General features: G+C 42.2%; 1 protein-coding gene across 46 annotated transcripts in view; it reads left to right on the top strand.

Moving 5' to 3' along the window:
- LOC120455535 (basement membrane-specific heparan sulfate proteoglycan core protein) overlaps window positions 1–19,934 on the top strand; it is a 78,505-nt gene that overhangs the window by 22,981 nt on the left and 35,590 nt on the right. For 31 of the 46 annotated variants that reach the window (XM_039641827.1, XM_039641874.2, XM_044006546.1 and 28 more), the window contains 3 exons: window positions 215–340; window positions 883–1,071; window positions 1,520–1,756. In XM_039641827.1, the coding sequence (XP_039497761.1) occupies window positions 215–340; window positions 883–1,071; window positions 1,520–1,756 (552 nt within the window). Of the gene's footprint in view, window positions 1–214; window positions 341–882; window positions 1,072–1,519; window positions 1,757–5,807; window positions 5,941–9,797; window positions 9,962–19,934 lie in introns of those variants that run through there. The other 15 variants (XM_044006547.1, XM_044006554.1, XM_044006575.1 and 12 more) reach the window with 2 other exon arrangements.

Raw genomic sequence — 19,934 nt, forward strand, 5'->3', positions numbered from 1 at the left:
TAAGACGCAGCTTGTAGCAACCTTACCTTCCAAATTCCCGAGCAGCGAATGCAAACTGGTGAAACCCACAAGAATTATCTGAAAGCTCTCCCGTAGAGTCTCGTGATTATTCTACCGGTTTGCATACCTTGCTTGCTCTCTTTAATCCAAATCACGATACCCAAACTCTTTCTCCACCCGAAAACCCTTGCAAATCAACCAATGTGCAAACCAGAAGTGACAGAAGAATCAGTACAACCTGGATCAAACCTGGATCAGCCCGAAAGGCGTTCCGAATTCTTCAATGTGCCCGATACAGCAAATCCAGTTTCTGCGACAAAAGCACACTTCCATATCCGAGGTTTGTCCATCCACCGACGGATACCGATAAACCGAAAACTACGAGATTGCCCCATGTGTGATTAACCCGGCGATCCTCGCAGCGCGGAAATAGATCTAATATTGCTAACACGAGTGTGGGTCTGCTCTGGTTTCTTTTGATCAGTAGATTCTGGAACTACATTTTTCATTGATTTAAGGTTTAAAATGGTTACTTCTATATTTTGGCTCTCATCTGCGCGTATATATTTTGAGCAAATGCGTGAAAATTGAAAAAATATAGCGCTAATATATGAATTGAAATGATATCCGGAGTGGACCTCTATATGTAATTGTGCTTTGGATGGTGACCTGTATGTGTTTGTGTGACCTTGTGAACTTGCGACCTCTTGACCTCCGTGAACGTCCCTCATCATCACAAGTTGTGCCGCTTTATGCCATCCGCTCCACTCTATTTCCATTTCTGTGATCTCTGTCTGACATCCTGTCTTCTGTATTTATGTCTTTGGGAAACTACCCAGAACTTCAATGCGCCCATTGCTAATCCACTTTGTGACCTCATAGATTTCGAGGAAGAGCCAATCGATGTTTCATTTGGCAAGGATGAGGTTGAGGGCTCTGGTAGCGATGTCTCCGGCTGTCGCGGAGACTCCACCTTCACTTGTTACCGAACCGGAAAGAAAATTTGCGATGAAATGCGATGCGATGGTGTGACCCAATGTCCCGACGGCGAGGACGAAGAGTACTGCAATGGTAAATGTCGCGAGATAGCTTAATAATAGATCATATCAAGAGGTCTTCAATTCATCATCGATCGTTTGGCATTGTCGAATACCCCACATCTCCATACTAAAAAATATTCAAATGGGGGCTCATCAAATAGTCTAACATTTCTTCTAACTCTTCACATCTTCCATAGAGCTGCAAAACAGTCGATACATTTCGACCATTCTTCTAAATATTTTTGTGAATCTTGGTTTGGGAATACGGATACCTCGTTATCTGTAGAATTTAATATAAATTCAAGTCATTAATGCTTTGCAGCTCTATATCCCATCTAAACTATTGTAAAGTATGAGAATATTCACTCTAGTATTTAGTGATCGTTCATTTACATTTGATTTGGCTTTTTTTATATGGTTTTGATTCAATTTTGATTTTATTATGTATCTCATTTTAATTTGACGCGCCTCAATCTCAGTTTGCACTGAAGATCAGTTCAAGTGCGACGATAAGTGTCTGCCCCTCCAAAAACGCTGCGATGGAACTATCGATTGTGAGGATCAGACCGACGAGGCTGGCTGTATTTATGAGCAAGGTCCTGATCCAGAGCCTGAGCCTGAGCCAGAGCCTAAACCAGAGCCTGAACCTGAACCAGAGCCGGAACCGGAGCCCGAACCAGAGCCTGAACCTGAACCCCAAGACCCGGAAACCAATGGTAAGTTCTATTGATTATTTTGCATCATTTTGTTCGATTATTTTCGTATGTGATTTTATTTTTGTACCTTAAGAGCCCCAGTTTGGGTTCGCATTGAAAGCGGTCAGATTAGGTTAGATATAATACAGGAAATTGTGTATTTATCCATAGTTTTCTTTGGTTATCCTTAACCAAAGTGTGTTTGGCTGGGATCTATGTTCAGTTCGCCTACGCTGGGTGATCTCATTGCCCTAATATCTGCGTTCGGCGATCGTTCAGTAGTTCGCAGCCAGAACTATGCTCTCTGTAATGGCCAAATAAATTCCGCATATTAATTGGTCCGATAAACGAATATTTCCACCGAGTGCCACTCATGCCAGCCTGTTCATTTGGTTCTTTGTAATATCTTTTGTATTTTATTTATGGACTTTTGCTCATTGTTGTGTTCTTTCAACTTGAATAAAGTTCCCTTTCGCGGGCAGTCAATTGGGTTAAATATTTGCTTTTCTAATGGATTTCCAATGCATCGGAATTTATTGGTCCCCATTAGGCGGCGTCTTTTTGGGCACGTAATCGAATACGCGCCCCAATCCGGTTAATGCAAAGGCATTTGGGCCAAAAGAGTTGCACCAAATTTGAACTATTTAGTGTAAGCTGAAAACGATTGCTCGAATTCAATTGACCTTTTCTGAGTTATGCATTTTAGTCATCTCAGCGATAAGTCAAACATTTTATGTGCGCGAGAGTTTCACACTTCTAGAAACCTCGCTGCTACTTGAAATGTTGACCCTGAACACTTTCCGCTTCTTTTGGCCCCCCAAAAACAACCTCATGCTGTGCACATTGCAGTGCGAAGGGAAGCGAAAACCAAAAAAAAAAAAAACAACAAATGTAAATAGCAACGGAGACAAAAAGGCGAAACAAGCGTTCTACCAAAAAGTGAAATTACAAACCAACTTTGCCCGCCAAACCACCACGCACCACCCACAACGCACAACGCACAACGCACCACCCACCAGCCACCCAGCACGAAGCGCAATTGTAGCAAGCCAAAAAACCAGATTACAATATCCATGAAATATGCCACAAAAGTCGGGAGAAAAAATATGTTATATAGATGGTGATTTGAGGTCTGACAGGCAGTGTGTGTCCGTAGAGAGTGTTTTTTTTTGTTTGTCTTTATATTTTAATTTTTGTGGGTGGGGGAGAGCACTGCTGCACTGCTGTGGTGTCGACAGCTAACAGCAAAAACAATTTGCAACAGATTAAAATTACCCCTAAGCGTATTATAAACTTAAATAATCCTCTTGCAGTGCAAGAACAGCGAGAACCACCCCCAAAGTCCCAAATCCCGGAGTCCTTCGTCCTGACTCCTTACATCCAGCTCGCAGATTTCCAGCTCGCTTTTACTACTTTTGAGGGCGTGTTAAGTGCTGTCAACGAGATTAAATGCAATGTCGGAGGTCGCCACCCACCAAAAACCAAATACCAAACACCAAAAACCAAACAACAAACACCAAATGGCACACACGCACCCAAAAGAGCGCCAAAAAAAGTTGTGTCCTTGGAAATTTAATGAATTTTCAACACTCCACTTCGGGGCATCTGAAGAGAAAAGCGGCAAGGGGCTGCAGCTGGAAAATGGGTGGGAAATGGGATACGCTGGAATTAGTTGGGATAGTTTTTAGATGGCGTTCAGCTTCTGAACTTCTTTTGAAGTTCTTTTCGGCAAATAAGCAATTTATCAAAACGCATTTAATAATTACTAATAGCCCAAACACACATATGATAAATATTTGATTCCCACTGCTGTTCTTTTTACTTCATTCAGTTCAGTTCTTGGTTATCAGCCAAGAGACCTTGAATTGGGCTTCATTTGCATTTGCCATTTGGGTTAATGAAGGCAATATTCATGGATTTCAATGCATAAACATATGTACATAACATATTTCTACACTTGCCGCATTTGGGTGATGATTTTGTTTGCCATTGCACTATTACACTATTCCACTCGTTGTCGCTGTTCTGAAATCTGAAACTTTCGTGGATTTTTCGGATGGTTTCGAAAGTGCGTCAATGGAAGCTGCTGTGCACAGTTTGCACTTGAAGCTTGAAGCTTGAATTGTGTTTTTGGTGTGCCTTCGCTTTTATGATTGTGCAACGTACATATGTAGTTGGGAAATGTAATTACCGCCCTTCGTCCTCTCCTCCCCTCTCCGCTTCTCTCCTTTCCCCGCCCCCCACAAATTTTGTAATTTGGTATTCAAAGTTGAATTTATGAAGCACATATTTTTTGTACGCTTTTGCGGCTGCATTGGCTTTTTTGTTGATTAAATTTGGCAAAGACAACTTGCACTTTTCCCGCTCGTTTTTTTTTTTTGTTTATTTTTTTTTTTGCGCGCTAGTCAATTAGCGGCTTCAGTTGCCTGAACTGTGTTAAATGGCTGCAGATTTCAATGTGCTCACCCAGCACCCGGCAACCACACACACGAGTAGCACACACGAGTAGCAGAAAACACAAAAATCAGTGCAAAACAATGCACAATGCTCAAATGGACAAGGAAAGTGGGCAACATCTAGGTGGCCGGCCACACATATGCAAATTGAATTTGCCAGCCAACGCTTTTCTTTTCTCGCCGAGCGCCAAAAAGGGCGAAAATTAAGCCAAGAAACAAGTACACAAACCAGCAAATAGCAAAACAAAGGGGGCAGACAAAAATATAGAATGCTAAGTATAGGAAAATAGACAGCGAACCCAGAGATACCCTACAAAGAAATATTTGTGCTTATGGCAACTTGAGGCGATTTAAAACAAAAGGCAAAGTTTATTTACAAACTGTCCTTCGTTCACTGTAAATAATCAGTAAAATAGGTATGTTTCCTTTAACAAGTTTCAAATTAGCCACCTTTCTAAGCCTCACACATGAATATCTAAGTAGCCATGGTGGCTACTGTAGTTTGCAACTACCCTGCGAATCAAAGAACTGCGGAAAATCTGCTGAAATCATAAAAAAGCATAAAAGCAAACAATGCCACTCCCCCTGCCACGCCTCCGTCCCTCGGGGAGTTGTGCATGTCTGATGAGCTTTGCTTGAGTGTGTGCCCTTGGTTGCGTTTACACGTCTGCTATTTGCAATAACTTTTAGGCCATTTCTACTGCTATTTTTAAAAACTGGTTACTTCCGTTTTTACGGCGTTGAATTGAAAAGGTTCCATGCGCCAATTTATTTTAATCAGTTATACGGCAGTAAATTAGCCAACGAAACATTTTGTTCGTGTTCAAGGCATGCGTATAAGCGTTGGTTGTGTTGCGAAGGAAAAGTGAAAAGCTTTCTTTGGCACTGCTTGCTTGCTTCCATGGACAACGTAGAGTGCCAGAAATAAATGTAATTAAAATGTGTTGAACCAAATGTGTGATAATTGGCTTCGTATGTATAAAATAAGACTTAATTTGAGTCTTTAGCGCAAGCGCAGCATTTTCGAGAATTCCCCAACTGCAGCAACATGTTGCGGCAAGCAGCAGGCGAACCTTTGCTTTCACCTGGTTGGCTGCTTTGCATGTGCTCGGGTTTCGCTCTGTTCGGGTTATACACGTGTGTGTGCCCGGTGTCGTCATCTTCGGCCTTCGGCTTCTGTACTCGTATTCGCTGTTTGCCCATCAACATTTAAGGCCGCATCAATGTTGCCAATCTTGTATCTAAGCCCCACTGAACTAGGTATTTACTCGAAAATTGTAAGCATACTTAATTAGGCAGCTGTATAAAATATAAAGAAATATAGCTTATAGTTTAGTAACGTTTCTGATTGCTTATAAAATAGTTAACAGATTTTATTGTACGTTTTTGTTATGCTTAGTGCATTATTGATAAATGTACTTTAATGCATCTTCCGCTAAATATTATCACATTAACCATGAATCTTACGAAACATTCCTTGCCCATCTTCCAAGTTGCCAGTTGTTGCATCGAGATGCTTGGCAACACGGGCAACATTGTCGTCGCAGCTCGGCAACATTCCGCTACGCCTGCTCAACGAACGCTTGCGAGGCTTTTGGATTTTCAGTTCAGTTCAACGTGAAGCGTTTGCGTGTGCGTTACGTTGGCGCGACTTTGGCTTCAGCTCAACTCAATAGTATCAATAAACATCCTTTCCTCTCGACTCGATTCTCCCAGAAGTCGGCACCCAGTTGTAGTTCGAATCAACGTGTAATCTCATTGTTTTTTGTTACTATTTTTTTTCAATTGTGTTGCAAACTATGCGAGAACAAAAAAAAAAAGAAGAACAGCCTTTGGTGTGCGAAATCCTCTGAAAGTTTCTGTTTCGGTGCGTGTGATCTCAGCTCTGTGCGAAGTTATCTCTGTCTAGTGAACATTATTTGATAAGCAGATCCTTTACTTGAGCTCCTGCCTCGATTTCCTCTAAACTGATTTCTTTGCACTCGACAACGATAGTTCAGCTTTTAAAGGGTTTATCGGAGGTGTATTACCTTTTCGTACAGTTATGATAGCCTGGAAACTCCGTCAAAGTCCTTTTCCAAAAAGGCTTTTGCTACAATAGGGAAAAAGTGTGAATTGTGAAAGCAGTTCTTACTTCTATATTTCTTTTCTTTAGTTTTTTTGTTAACTACTATATACAGTATTATATTTATCTGTCTAAATTCTGCTGCATCCTCAAAATGCAATGCTGTTCGAGGCCCCGAAATTCGCTGAGGCCAACAACAGAGCATTAAACAAGATCAGTTGAAATCGAACTAAATGCTCGTCTATATAGTATATAGTATAGCAAACAATGTTTGCTCAGCTCACTCATTGTGAATGAATGAAAGCAAATATTTGCCATCGCTTCGGTTTGGTTTGGTTCGGTTCGGTTATTAATTTAGCGAGCTGACATCTTGTGGTGGCCCATGTTATTGTTGCTCTTGCGGTTGTATTTTGAGGTGACTGCTATTAACGCTATTAATGTCATTAATGTTGTGATTGTTGTGATTGTGATTGTGATGCGATTGCACATAGCCGTCGCCTGTTGCCAGGTCGTAAATCTCAATCAAAGAAGTTCGGAGGAGCCGAGGAGAAGAGATTGGGCAAATAAATCTCGTTCGGTGGATACAAAGCACAAACAGTCGAGAGAAAAATGTTAAATATTTCTGACACTGATTGCTCGCCCGATAGCTCCCCCTCGAAACTCCGCGACTTCGATTAGCCATGCCCCAAAATAGCTGGGAAAATCGAAAAAATGCGGGAACAAGGCGCTGACAAATTTCCCGACGGGGGCTGACAAAAATAAGCGCCCAAATATGGATGAAGCCAAGCTATTTTCGGAATGCGCTCCGATTTTTTTTTGAATTTTTAAATCTGAATCCGAATTCTTCGGTTCTGAATTAAGGCTCTTCAGGCCTGTTCACTTCATTGACTGTCTGTGTGTATGTCTGTTTGTCCGTTTGTCAAATGCAATTTGCTTCGCTCGGCACAATAATAATGCTAATTCCAATGTTATAATGTCAGGATCGGCGCGGATCGTCTTGCTGGGCTTATGGGAAAACAAGTGAGCAAAGTTTCTGCAAAGTGGGCACTTTTTCCCGTGGCAATTTGACCAATATTTGTTGTTAGAGCGAAGTATTTGTTGTTTCTGAAAAACTTGACTTTCAAGAAGGATTTTGGACTTTCAGAGAATTTAATCGTGAGCTCAAACACAAAGTGAAATGCTATTCTACGGTTTTGCTTTATGTGAATCAACATTTTTGTATAAATTGTTGGGATATTTGAAGGAATAAAAATTAGAACATAGTTCTTTGAAGGAATTTTGCCAAAATGCCCAAAGATCATTCTAAACTATTAGATCCCAGAAGCAATGATGTTTCAGGTTGGGCATCCTCAAAGAAATCCGCTCAAATTCAAAGGATAAGCACTTTGATTTAAGGCAGCTTTTTGCAATGAATACACTTGCCGCTTGGCGGTTTTAAACGGACATTAGATAATGCACTATATGCATCATTAATTTTAATGACTGTTAATATGCAGGCGATGAGATGAGGCGGGAGTTTGGCTAAAAACTTGGCCGCAATTTGAGTTTCTAATAACTCTAATGAAAAACTCATCATTAACAACTCGCGGCTCCTGGGTACTCCTCCTGGACTCGTGGATTTTGGGATGAATGCATCTTGGGTGAATGGAATCTGCCTGAGCTGAGCATCTCATTAACGAAAAGCCTTCATTGTGTGTGCGGGTGTGTGGGTGTGTGTGTGTGTGTTGGCGGCGTTGCAATTCGCCAATTTATTATGCGTAACATGTTGGGTAACTTGAAACTTGGCCAAAACGCTGCCGGCTGGAGGCTGAAGACCACTTACCGTTTGGACAAACTAAAAGCATTCCTTTAATGCTCGGTTAATTGAAACATACTCTCCGCTGGTCGCTGGCCGCTGGCGAACAACTTTTTGCGATATAATAATTGAAAAATGCAGGCATCTTGCCAAAACCGCATAAACAACAAAGCTTTTAGGCGCGTATCTCACAGATACGTTTATCTGCCCCCTAAAAATAAAAGAAACAACAAAAAATCAAAAAGAAAAAAACTCAAAGAAACTGTAACTAAAACGAAACGAAAGGAAACGAAGACCTTTCACAATCGCAACTCGACTTTGCACTCAGATGTCATATGTCCGCGCGTTTTTGCTCTATAAAAACACAAAACAACTCAAGTTCAAGTTCATTAAGGAAGGAGCAACAAACATACCAGCAATTTATTGTAATTTATTTGCGAAATTTTCATTTTCCCCCGCCTATTTGGCGAAAATTTTCACAGCGGGGCGGCCAAGAAAGCGCTGATTCTTCGGGAAGTGGATTGTGGATTATATAGTGGCTAGATGGGCATTAATTGGTCACGTTTTGGCTATGTTTGCTAGGTAATAATTCAGCATGTGTATGCCAGTGGCAGTGAGTCAATTTCAGATCGAAATCGATATGCACATTGCACATACGTTTATGGGGATTACGTAATCAAGGCAAATCGTGTTGGAATGATTCGGAACAAGTGTTGAAAATGATCAAATAAAAGATATTCGATGATATTCCCTTTGAAAACTGTGAAATATCTTTTGAGTTTTTTTTTTTTTGAAAGCTTAGCTGGTTGTTTGTCATGCACACACATTTTTCTACTTAGCAAAAGCGCAAGAGCTACAATACATATTTTGCAGCTATAGCTGATAAGAGGTTTATTATTATAATTTGTGCTTCAATTTTCATTCAACATAACATTCCTGCCAGGGGGCGCACACAAAAAGAAATGGGATTCCCTTTTATGCATGAAAATATATGTACATGTATCTGAGACTCGCGTTATGAAGGCTGCGATATGAAGGCCAGACAATTGAATGCTGATGAAGCCTGCTCCTCGCGAGGGGGTGCCCTTCATCCTTCAATAAGGATTCTCTGGCGTTGCGTTATTTAAAATTAAGCAAACACTTAATGGCACTCCGCACTTGGCAATAGGTTCGCATTTGCTCTTCTTTTTCCGCTTGCACCGCGAAAATGTTTCCATTTCGAAATTTTACATGTAGCTATGCAGAGAAGATGGCAAAAGTGATGGAAAATCATTGTTTCGAGTGTAGTCCGGCACTTGTCCACTTTTGGCCTGCATAGACAAAGGCGGAAGTCCGGAGTGGACTTCGCAAGTGGGTAGCAAGTGGGTGGCAGTGTGTGGGTCACCAGAGGGTCACCAGTGGGCGGGTTGTTTTGGGTCCTTCATTGCTTTCATTTGTAACGGAAATGTTTGTTAAAGTATCCTTCTTTTTGTTGTTGTTAATGCGTTCAGTTTCCCAGCGGAAGTGTCGCCGCTCGCCGGGTGCGGTCACGCCTCCCCCTCAGCACCCCCCTCCCTCTCTCCATTTCTGACCTCTGAACCCATGCTGTGATTTTTATGCGCCAAAACAGAAACAGAAATTTTCGCACATTCCAAAAGAGCTGCTCGAGAATAAAAGAAGCGAAAACAAGTCAAAGCCAAGATTGAGCTTAAAACACCAAAAAAAAAAAAGAAAAAAAAAAAGCCATTCGTGCCCTTTTCTTTATAGTTTTTCTCAGCTCGCGCTTCCGCATCCACATCCGCATCCGCAACCGAATCTCGCATCAGCGATGGGACGGCGCCTGAGGGCAGCTTTTTGGCTGCTGGCGGTCCTGATCGTCATCGAAAAGCCGCAAAAAAGCTTAGCTCGCGGCACCTACATCAGCTACGGTGGTAAGTTCTGATAACTGGCAATGGAATTTGGATGGACAACACCATAAAAAGGGCTAATATTTCATAGCCATACTTTGTGTAGTATAGCTCACTTAAGACTACGAGTACTACGGAGTACTACGACCACTTGGTTGTAGTTCTTAAGTGATCTGTGTCTGGTGGTGGGCCAGGGATATATGAATGGATATACGCGTATATGTATGCGGGATATGCCCTGCCACTCGATGGCAATTCATTTCAATCGGCCCCATCCCCATTTAATTGCCCCTCAAGTGACAACAATTGCCGGCTTGATATCGAATTGAGAAATTGAGGAATGCAGCTGCAGTTGGCGATGATGCACAGATTGGAAGTGCCAGTTCATTCAGATGAGTTGGGTTGATTTGAGTTGAGTTGAGTCGAGTTGGGTTGAGTCGAGTTGCAGTGCAATGCGATGCATTGCGCAAATCTAGGCTAATTGTTTGTCGCTGTTGTAATAATGATGCCAGCGACCAATTAATTTGCACAAACATCTTAATTTAGGAAGCCGCAAAGAGAGCGCACTCGACAACTGGCAACACTTGATAAGCTGCGCTGCCCGGGTCCAAGAATAGAATAATTATCTTGATAAGCCCCGCCGAGCTGCTGACAAAGAATTTACCCACTGCAATAGGCGCAGCCACACAGTGTTACAAGTGCCAAACGCCAAACGCCAAACGCCAAATGCCAAATGCCAGGATAATGATAAAGGGGGCACTTATCAAGTGGTCACAGATCAAGTGACTCACAAAGGTAGTTGTCTCCGTATTAATATAGTATTCTTGCTTAGGTTCTAAGCGGGAGGATTAATCAGCGCATTATTCATGCGATAAGAAATGACCAAGTCTGCTAGTCAATGCATTTATAGTAAATATTTATTTACATTCGTGCACTGCTTTGCAAATTAAACAGTGATTAGCTACGCTGACTAATTGTGCACATGACTTGTTACACTACTTGATCTCTTACCTACTAAATCTGACCAAAATAGTAAAGTAGCAACTTTCTGATGATGATGCAAGTAAACTTGCAGCTTAAGTGGCTTGGCCCGCGGTAACAAGAGTAGCCGCCTTTTATTGGCATTGTGTGGCCTTTGGTGGCTGGGGACCCTTTGTAAGATCGCTAACTGTTTTCTAGGCCTTTGGTCACGGTCAGTGGGAGAAAGATTTGAGATTTGAGGTTGAGAGACAAACAGAATGGTCATCGGATACTCCAGGAACCGTCGGTCGTCAGAGAGAAATTAAAAACGGTTAACTGCATCTAAACTGCAACTAAACTGCATCTAAGCTGCATCCAAACTGCATATGCGGCCATTACAACAATGTCATCCTTGACTTCATTAACCGTAACCCGATCGCATTGAAGTTAAAACCTCAGCGGGAGCAGCTAGCAAACAGCCAACAAACTAACAACAAACAAACAAACCAACAAACAAATAAACAAGTAAGCTGGCACCAAACCAGTAAACCAGCTAAGCAACAAACAAACGGAGCCAAGCCCTCAAGATGAAGCGAAACTATTATTTTGCACTACTGAATTGCACTCTGAAGTCATCGCCAGACTCAGGACCAGATAAAGATTCAGATGCCGATAAAGATACAGAGGCAGATAAAGATTCAGATGCAGATAAACCCACAGATGCAGATACATATACATATAAAGATATATACATATATATACAGATCAGATACAGCTGTGAAACTAAAGCAGCCAGGGAATTGTCCAGTCAAATGTGTTGATTCTGAGTCATTTGCTAAATATTTGAACGCACCAGGAATTTAGATCAGTAATAGTAGAACCAGGTTTTCTAGCGGGGTATATACACATACCTTCTATGGAAACCAATCTGTGCAGGGTATTCAGGCGTCGCTGTTGACTCAGTTTTTTTTCGTGTGTCCTGAAATCAACTTTTCAATTCGGGACTCTTATTTACTCCGCTGCTTGCAATTGCTGGAAGAATGAATTGAAAGATGTTTATTTTTAGTACAATGTGCCACACACACTGGCTGCTGTTTAACCCCCCACCACCACCCCCTCCTTCTAACCTAACCCTCTGGCTCCATCCAATTGTAGCAAGTTTTCTTTTCTGGTCGCCGGCTCACAGCGCTTCCTGAAAGCCCGAGAAAATGAAATAAGATCTGCAGAGGCTCTTGAATAAATAAATGGGGAGAAGGGGGAGGAGGGGGGCGGATATATATATATATATGCACAACTGAAGAATAGGAAGGCGTCGAGCTGAATGCTCATGCGCTGATGTAAGCGCCTTCTGCGAGAACAATTAGAAAACGCTTCGGAGTGCATTTTCCATTTGCAGTTCTGTGTGTGTGTGTGTGTGTTCTGTTTAATTCCATTTTATTTATTTTTCAGGGTTAACTTAACGCTTGTTTACCGCTTGGCCAGAATTGTTTGCACTGCCTTAGCCTTTGGATTAAAGTTGCTCACGCTTATTGAGATTTTCCTCCTTTGTTGTTGTTTATGTTGTTGTTGATGTAGTAGTAGCGAGTGTTTGTGTGTGTAAAACCCTTCACTGATTCTTTGCCAAGCTGACTTGTATGTAATTTGATGCTTATGCCATTAACAAAAATGTCAAAACGTCTAAATGCCATTGGGCATATGACTATATATACAGCAGCTTTTCACAGTTTTCCAACCACCCACCCAACAGGGTTTTCCAGGCACGTAATTTGCTTGTTGAATGCGCGTGCGAAATGTCAAGAGAACCTAGAGAAAACTCGCCTTGCAGATTATACGAAAAGAAAAGTTTTTCGCAATGAGATTTGATATTTGCGCCTGGACCGGGAGTAAAACTGAACTGAAAAACTCGAGACGAAATCGAAATGGGATCTGGATTGTAGTGGGGTGTGGTGGAGTGGAGTGGAGTGGAGTGGAGTGGAGTGGGGGAAAATGGGAAATGGCCAGACATTGTTGCGTATGCGGAAAAGAGGAAAATCTGTTTAGCTGATTAAATACGTGACTTAATTCGCCGTATCTTAAAGATACTTGATTTATACAAATTTATGCAGTGGCAATGCAATTAGAATTAACATTTGATTGGTCCGATTGACAGCCGAGTGACGATTGCAACTCAACGTGGCCTCGCTCGCCATTCAGATATCAGATATAGAATATCTGAAGATTCGATTTACTTCTATTCAATTCCATATGCACTGCGAAAATGCAGCTCTCCCGAAATTGGATATCCAATTATGCAGAATCCACGGAACCGCGAGTGCAGTATTGGATTTAAACTAGGATTCCATCTACATATGCATTTCCTTAAACAGTAGTTAGTGCGAACTTGTGCAGGTTGAATTTATTGAATGAAACTCAGTTATGGCTGGCAGTAGATCAATATTAGTCCAGATACTCACTGGATGATGGGATAATGTGGTATCTTTTTTCAGTGTAATGCACCTAATGCATGCTATTAATTGCCACTGCATTTCAGCTCGCAACCAAGACAGCTGAAGTGTTTGGCACGTGCACTGCACTGAACAAATGTAGCTTATTTATTAATTTGTGTTCTCCAGCATCGCTTGTCAGTGTTTTAGACTGTGTTTTTTATCCATGTAGTTTATTTGTCCAACTCTATGCAAATGGCAGCAATGCTGACAGACTTGCATGACAACTGAAACACCGAACAACGAACGGCGAACAGCGAACGGCGAACAACGAACGACCGACAACGGGACAGCAAAAGTGAATTTACGAGCGCACTGCAGATGCGGTCAGATACCGCATAATGCATCTAGCAGATACATTCCGTGATTTCCCAGCGATAGGCCCTCAGATTCATCTATCGAAAAAGGGAAACTGCGGCGGCATTTGAATTGCGAAAAGGAAATCAATTTGCAAAACGAAAGCGGCAAACGCCGCGGCGAAAACCAAGAGGGGAAAACGGCAAGATTCGGATATGGAACTAAAACTAGAGCCCAGCCAAATAAGTTATGGCCTTAGGATTTATTGGAAAATGCAATGGGGTGCCTCGCAGAAATGATTTCCGAGCATATTTTTGGCATGAGAGATAATAATGATAATGGCGCAGGCCTTGGCAAATGTAATCCCCATAATAATAATCCACTTAAATGCCTTTGACTCAATCCTCGCAACTCAATCGTATACGCACAAAATCATATGTACTCGTACGTACATAAATGAATAATTCATGAGTGCGATCACACCTGCCTCAGCTGCAATTCCTGGCAATCTGCGAGGTATTAAAGTCGTCGATAATGTACTTCAATTGTGGCTGCACCCACTTGACTCAAAGATGCAGAATTTATGGCAGGGGGGAATGGCGCCACGGGGGGCGGATTTTACTGGGTTACTGGGCATGAGCGGCTGCGTTTGTGTTTTGTTTTCAATATTTTATCAGCAAGGCGAAAAGCGGAAAAAAACAACAACAAAGTAATGACCTAGAGTACTCGTTATCGAAATGACGTAAAGAATTTTAATCGAGCATCCAAAAAGATAAACGATGTCGGCGAAACCTCAGCGAAAATGGCAAAAATTAGAAATATTGAGTGGCGAATAGGGGGAGCAGGGGGAGGCAGTGTAGATCACACACTCACTATTGCTGCTGCACTGAAAATAAATTTGGTTCACTCTGTCAGTCGGATTTAAGAAGCATTTCACAGCTTACTCACCCAATTGCTGTATTTTCATAAAAGAAAATACTCAACATACCACAATTTGTACTCTTTTTTTTTGAGTGTAAGAATGCAGGCAAGAAAACATGCATAAATGCATTTGAACGATTTGTAATTGCTATTACAGGCAGCTTGACATCATCGGCCGACAGCTGAAGCTGCGGCAGGCGATGAATATGCTTAGAAAGAGATCGCGCACCATTCGAAGAGCGAGAGAGGCGGATAAGTGCAGAAAGAGAGGGCATTTCACAAAGCGCCGCCGCACCGAAAGAACTCCGAATGAATGGCGTTCCAAAATGTTGTACCATTAATATTCCGATAGGGAATCCAAAAGGGGATCCACCATATACAAATGGCATACTTTAAATTCTTGTATTTCTTCTATGTGCAAAGCTCCCTGCACGCAAGTCGGGAATTGAAAGTGCATGCCAATCGAATGATTGTCGAGGAATATGAATATGCCATGAGCTAATTTTATTAGCTATTCATTGAATGAATCATTACAGAATCAAAGACGGCGAGTGTAAATGTATAAGGAAAGAAAATTACGATTTTTTATTCAACTAGATGTTACTAGATGTTTTCAAGCTGATATCTCCTGAATTGTGACTTTAAGGGGGGGGCCATGATTTTGTAAACATATTTTCTATCTATCTGGGTGAATATCTGCATCTCCAACTTCGTGACTCCCCTCCATTTGCGTCATTTGTTGTTCCATCGTTGTTGGCCATCGATCAGTTGCACATTCCGAATTTGCATATCCATGTTGGACTGCATTTGGCAATGAACTTCATGATTCAGGGGGGTATTTTGGGTATTAAGGGGGCACTTTAAGGGGGGAGTCCCGAGGCCAAAACTGAAGCCAAAACTGAAACTGAAACTGAAGCGTGTCCTCGCACAATCATAGAAATTGTTTCCGCTGGCCGCGGCCAACAAATATTTGGCCACAAAATGGTTATTATGGTTATGTCTGCCCGCCCGCAATGATTAATGACAATCGCTGGATTGAACGTGTCTCTTCAATTTCCCTACTTATGGCCTGCTCCTTTCATTTATATACATTTATACATAAATATATATATACATATATCTGTATACATCTGAACACCCATGTCCGTTTTTGACGTCTCTCTGGCCGATAGCATTTAATTGCTCAGCGATATATCAGAAGATAGCGTCCGCTCTCAAGACTTGAAAATTAAATAAATAAATTGTATAAAATATTTACATGTCCACTGGCTGCGGATGCATACAGATGTGCATATATGTATATATCTATATATATATATACATACATATATACATATTTGCATTGCATTTTATGCCGCTGTTCCACGAATGCAGTGCAACAGTCAGTCCAAAGTTAACTCATAAACCAAAAGCAAAAAGACAGTGCGAGAGGCCAGCCAAATCACGCATACGACATGTTGTGCAAGCAAATGGATAGCTCTGTTGATATTTTCCAGGCAGTTGCGGTGCAAATGATGGCAAATAGAAGAGGTTTCCGGGTGCGGGTGTAAATAAATGTTTTAGTTTAATTTAAAATTCATAATTGGGCTAATAGGCGCAAACTCGAAAGACTTTTATTACTTTATTTATTACACGGCTAATTACATTATAATTTTTCTTTAGCCAAAGAGTTCGTTGTCAAGGACTTTATATGCTTAATAGTTTTAAAGTAACCGTATTGCTGTGACTGTTTGACCAGTTTCCCAGCCTAACGACATTAATTGCTGCCCGCTGACTGTTGTTGGTTTTGTTGCCACCGCCGTTTTGTGGCTCATGTTGCGGTTTTACCCGTTTGACTTTCCCCCCGATTTTCCCGCCACAAAAGTATTTAAAAACTTGCAAACAAAACGCAAAGAAATGGGTGAAACACACAAAACAAAAGAACTGACGATTCGCTTTTTGGTTTTGTCTCCCACACTCAGGTTGGGTTTCTTTGCCATGCAGATGATCCTGCTCCTGCTCCTTGGAAAACTCCAACTCCTCGTTGGAGGAGGAGTTGGAAAACTCCTCCTACGGTTTTCGGTTTCCGTTCGCTGTTCGCCGCCTTCCGTTTCCCTTTGTCGCTGGTGCCTGGCACGCGCTGACACTTTTACTTTGTCCGCGGACCTCGAAGGGCGGCAACCAGCAACTGGCAACCAGCAACTGGCAACCAGCAACTGGCAACCGGCAACTTGCAACCGTGAAGCATGCGGAGCATGCTACCGGCAGCCGTACGGCAACAACACAGTTCACATTGATCAAGTTCTAGCCTGATGTCATCTGGCATCCAGTTTGACATAATCCTTCGGACGCCGAGCATATTTCTTGTTAAATTTTGCCCAAAATCGGTGGATTGAAGTCATCAACTAGAGCTATTCTTCAAACATATTGCATACTTTTATGCTGTTATGGAGTATAGTTTTTTTTTTTAGCAGAAAACAAGTTTCTTTTTCACCAACACACAAAAATTGGTTTATATATTTTTGATTTTTATTTCAAAGTGTAGAACTTGAATATATAGACGCTATATAGAGCTGCGGCTGCAACTGTGGCCGCAAATGATAAATTTATTTAATTTGCCATAAATTGGCAGAGTAACTAAGACGACGCACGCAATGACAACGCAACCCCTGAACTATGAACCCTTAACCCTTAACCCTCTACCGCCCTTAACCCTCTGCTCGCCCCCCGAGGAGCATGTCTTACAGCAAAAGTTTATGCAAAACAAGCCACAAAAATTAACGTTTGTCACATTGCGCATGGAATGCGACAAATCAGTGGCTAAACTTTAACCCGCAGACAGGTCTTTTTTTTGTTTTCGGAACGAGGAGGGGGCGTGGCAGGCACACATGCCAACGTCAAACAATCTCATCGATTTACCAGGGCTTTTCACAAAAAAACAAAAAAATACAAAAGGAGGGGAGTTTGGGCCAACAAGTTGTTGCCGCCGTTTGTTTTCCGCTGGATTCTTGGTTTTGTTTTGAGCTTATTTATGCGACATTTTCATTGTGTGTTTACGGTTCCGAAATGAATAAGTGAAATGTGCAATAGATTGAAGAAGCGCTTCATTGGGTGGCAAAGGGCAAGGGGCAAGGGAAAGTGGCAAGTGGCAGGAGGCAAGTGGAAAGTGGAATGTGGGTTGGGGGGTCACGAGGTGGGCGATGGCAAGGAAGCGCTGCTTGGGCCAGAATAAACAGAGTCACATGCAAAGGCGCACTTAAAACTGCAGACGCCACATAATTGTCGCCCCCCCCTCGGCAGCTGCTGCATGAAGCGCCCCCCTTTCGTCCCGTTTTAGCCCCCAGTTGTCTTTTCCCATAAGCAACACATTTGAACGGAAAAAAATCGCTTCTAATCGACTCTTTTTGGTATATCAAAACGAATAACACTTAGATTTGTAGGCATAAGGCATTCTGCAGGCATATGACATATTTCAATACTGGAAAGTGTTTCTTGCAGTGCATCGCTGCACTGACAACTGTCACTGGTTTTTGACACGGATTCCCGCTCCTTCTTTGCGGCACATCGCGAGTTAAGCTAACTGCAACCAAAAGCTAAACACTCGGGGGCAACCTTTACGACCCACGAAACCCCTGTCCCTCCTGGCACCCCTGGCCCACTAACCCTTAGCCCTCCAGCCCCCAGCTAATGACTCATTAAGTAACGCGCTGCACCAAGGGGTTAAGGCTTGCAGGATGAGGTTGAGGATGAGGACAAGGGATGTGTGCATATTCATGAGCTTCGTGTTAAGCTGCCATTTTGACGTCGACTGTTGGCAGTGTTTACATAGCCGAAAAAGCCGAGCGAAGAACAGTGAGTGCACACACCAGTTTGAGTATATGAATATGAATATGAATCAAGCCATCAATCAGAGTGTGTCCCTGTCTCTGTCTCTGTGTCATTCGAGTGCGTCGCCCTGCTGCCACTTGACATGCATTCCAACCCCCTGCCGGCAGCAGGGGGTTAAGGGTTGCGTTTTAGGTTTTGGGTTTGCGAAACTCTGCCGAAATTGCTGAATGAATACGATCATGAATGATGGGCCAGGCGGCATTTGAGTGTTTGCATTGAGTGATTGACGGAGATGGATTTAACTGAGCCGCTTAGATCATAAATCGCAAATGAATCGTGGGATCACAAAACACAAGTTCTGTTTATACATTCGTAAACAAAATTACAAACAACTACATGAAAGATATGTTGAGGTATGTCCGTAATGTTCGAATGAATATGGGAACGGAAGAACTTTAGACAACTCCTTGTTATGTACCAAGTTCCACAGTAGTCGCAATCAAGATAGTTTAATTTCCAAAAAACGAAAAACCATAATTAAACGAACCGACAGTGCTGTCTGGGCCATTTCCCATTCCCACCTTAGTATTGGCCATTAATATTATGAGGCATCACACATACGCCACATATGCCAGATTTGCATCAGGACACGGCCCTCTCTTCCTGCTTAACCCATTTCCTGCCTGGCTAACTCCCGTCTAGCACACCGAAAAGCCAAAACGGAAATCGATTAGTCATCCGCGTAGAACCGAAATGAATGTTTATCGCTGATAGTTTTTTGGGTCCGTAATTAAGAGGTTTCTTTCGTGGTTGGGGACTAAGGTTGCAAGGTTAAGTTAATAACACTTTTGCATGCCAGACGCTTCTCCAATTTCGATGGATATTTAATCGCACCTTTTCCACTGCTGTCGCAGCTTTAAAGCAAGACTATAATGCCGGTTTTTTTAGCCCCCTCCAAAGCACTTTGGCTGCTCATAAAAGCGAGTTAATGATTCGATGGAACCGCTAAGCGCTAACGAGCAATAATCAAATCAAAAATACTTTTTAAAAATTGCTGCTAAACAGCTTTTCCTCGCGCTAAATCTCATCTGAATTTTTATACAATTTTCGCGGCAGCAGAGTGAACAATTTTTTGCTTAACCCCACATTAGAAGTGTGGGAGGGGGGCTATATCTTGGTCCCCATCGAAAAGCCGAACACACACCTCTTAACTTGTTTGTTTGCGGCTTTTGGCCTGTTGGCGCTCTTTTGAGTTTTCCATGCGCCCGCGCGTATCAATTATCGACTCGAATTTAGCCCTCCCTTTCCCAGCGTTTCCCAGCATTTCCTCCCCAGCATTTTCCCCACCGCATTCACGAGCATTTTTTCACTCGAAGATACGCACAGCTGCGGTTGGAATAATAGCGCCTCCTTTGCCATTGGGATTTCGACAATAAATCGAAATCTGAAGGCCAGGTCGAGCAATCAATACACCAGCACATTGACTATTAACTTTCACATGCAAATGAAAGTGGAAAAATCACAAGCAT

Source organism: Drosophila santomea, chromosome X, assembly GCF_016746245.2.
Source record: "Drosophila santomea strain STO CAGO 1482 chromosome X, Prin_Dsan_1.1, whole genome shotgun sequence".
NCBI classification, from domain to species: domain Eukaryota; kingdom Metazoa; phylum Arthropoda; class Insecta; order Diptera; family Drosophilidae; genus Drosophila; species Drosophila santomea.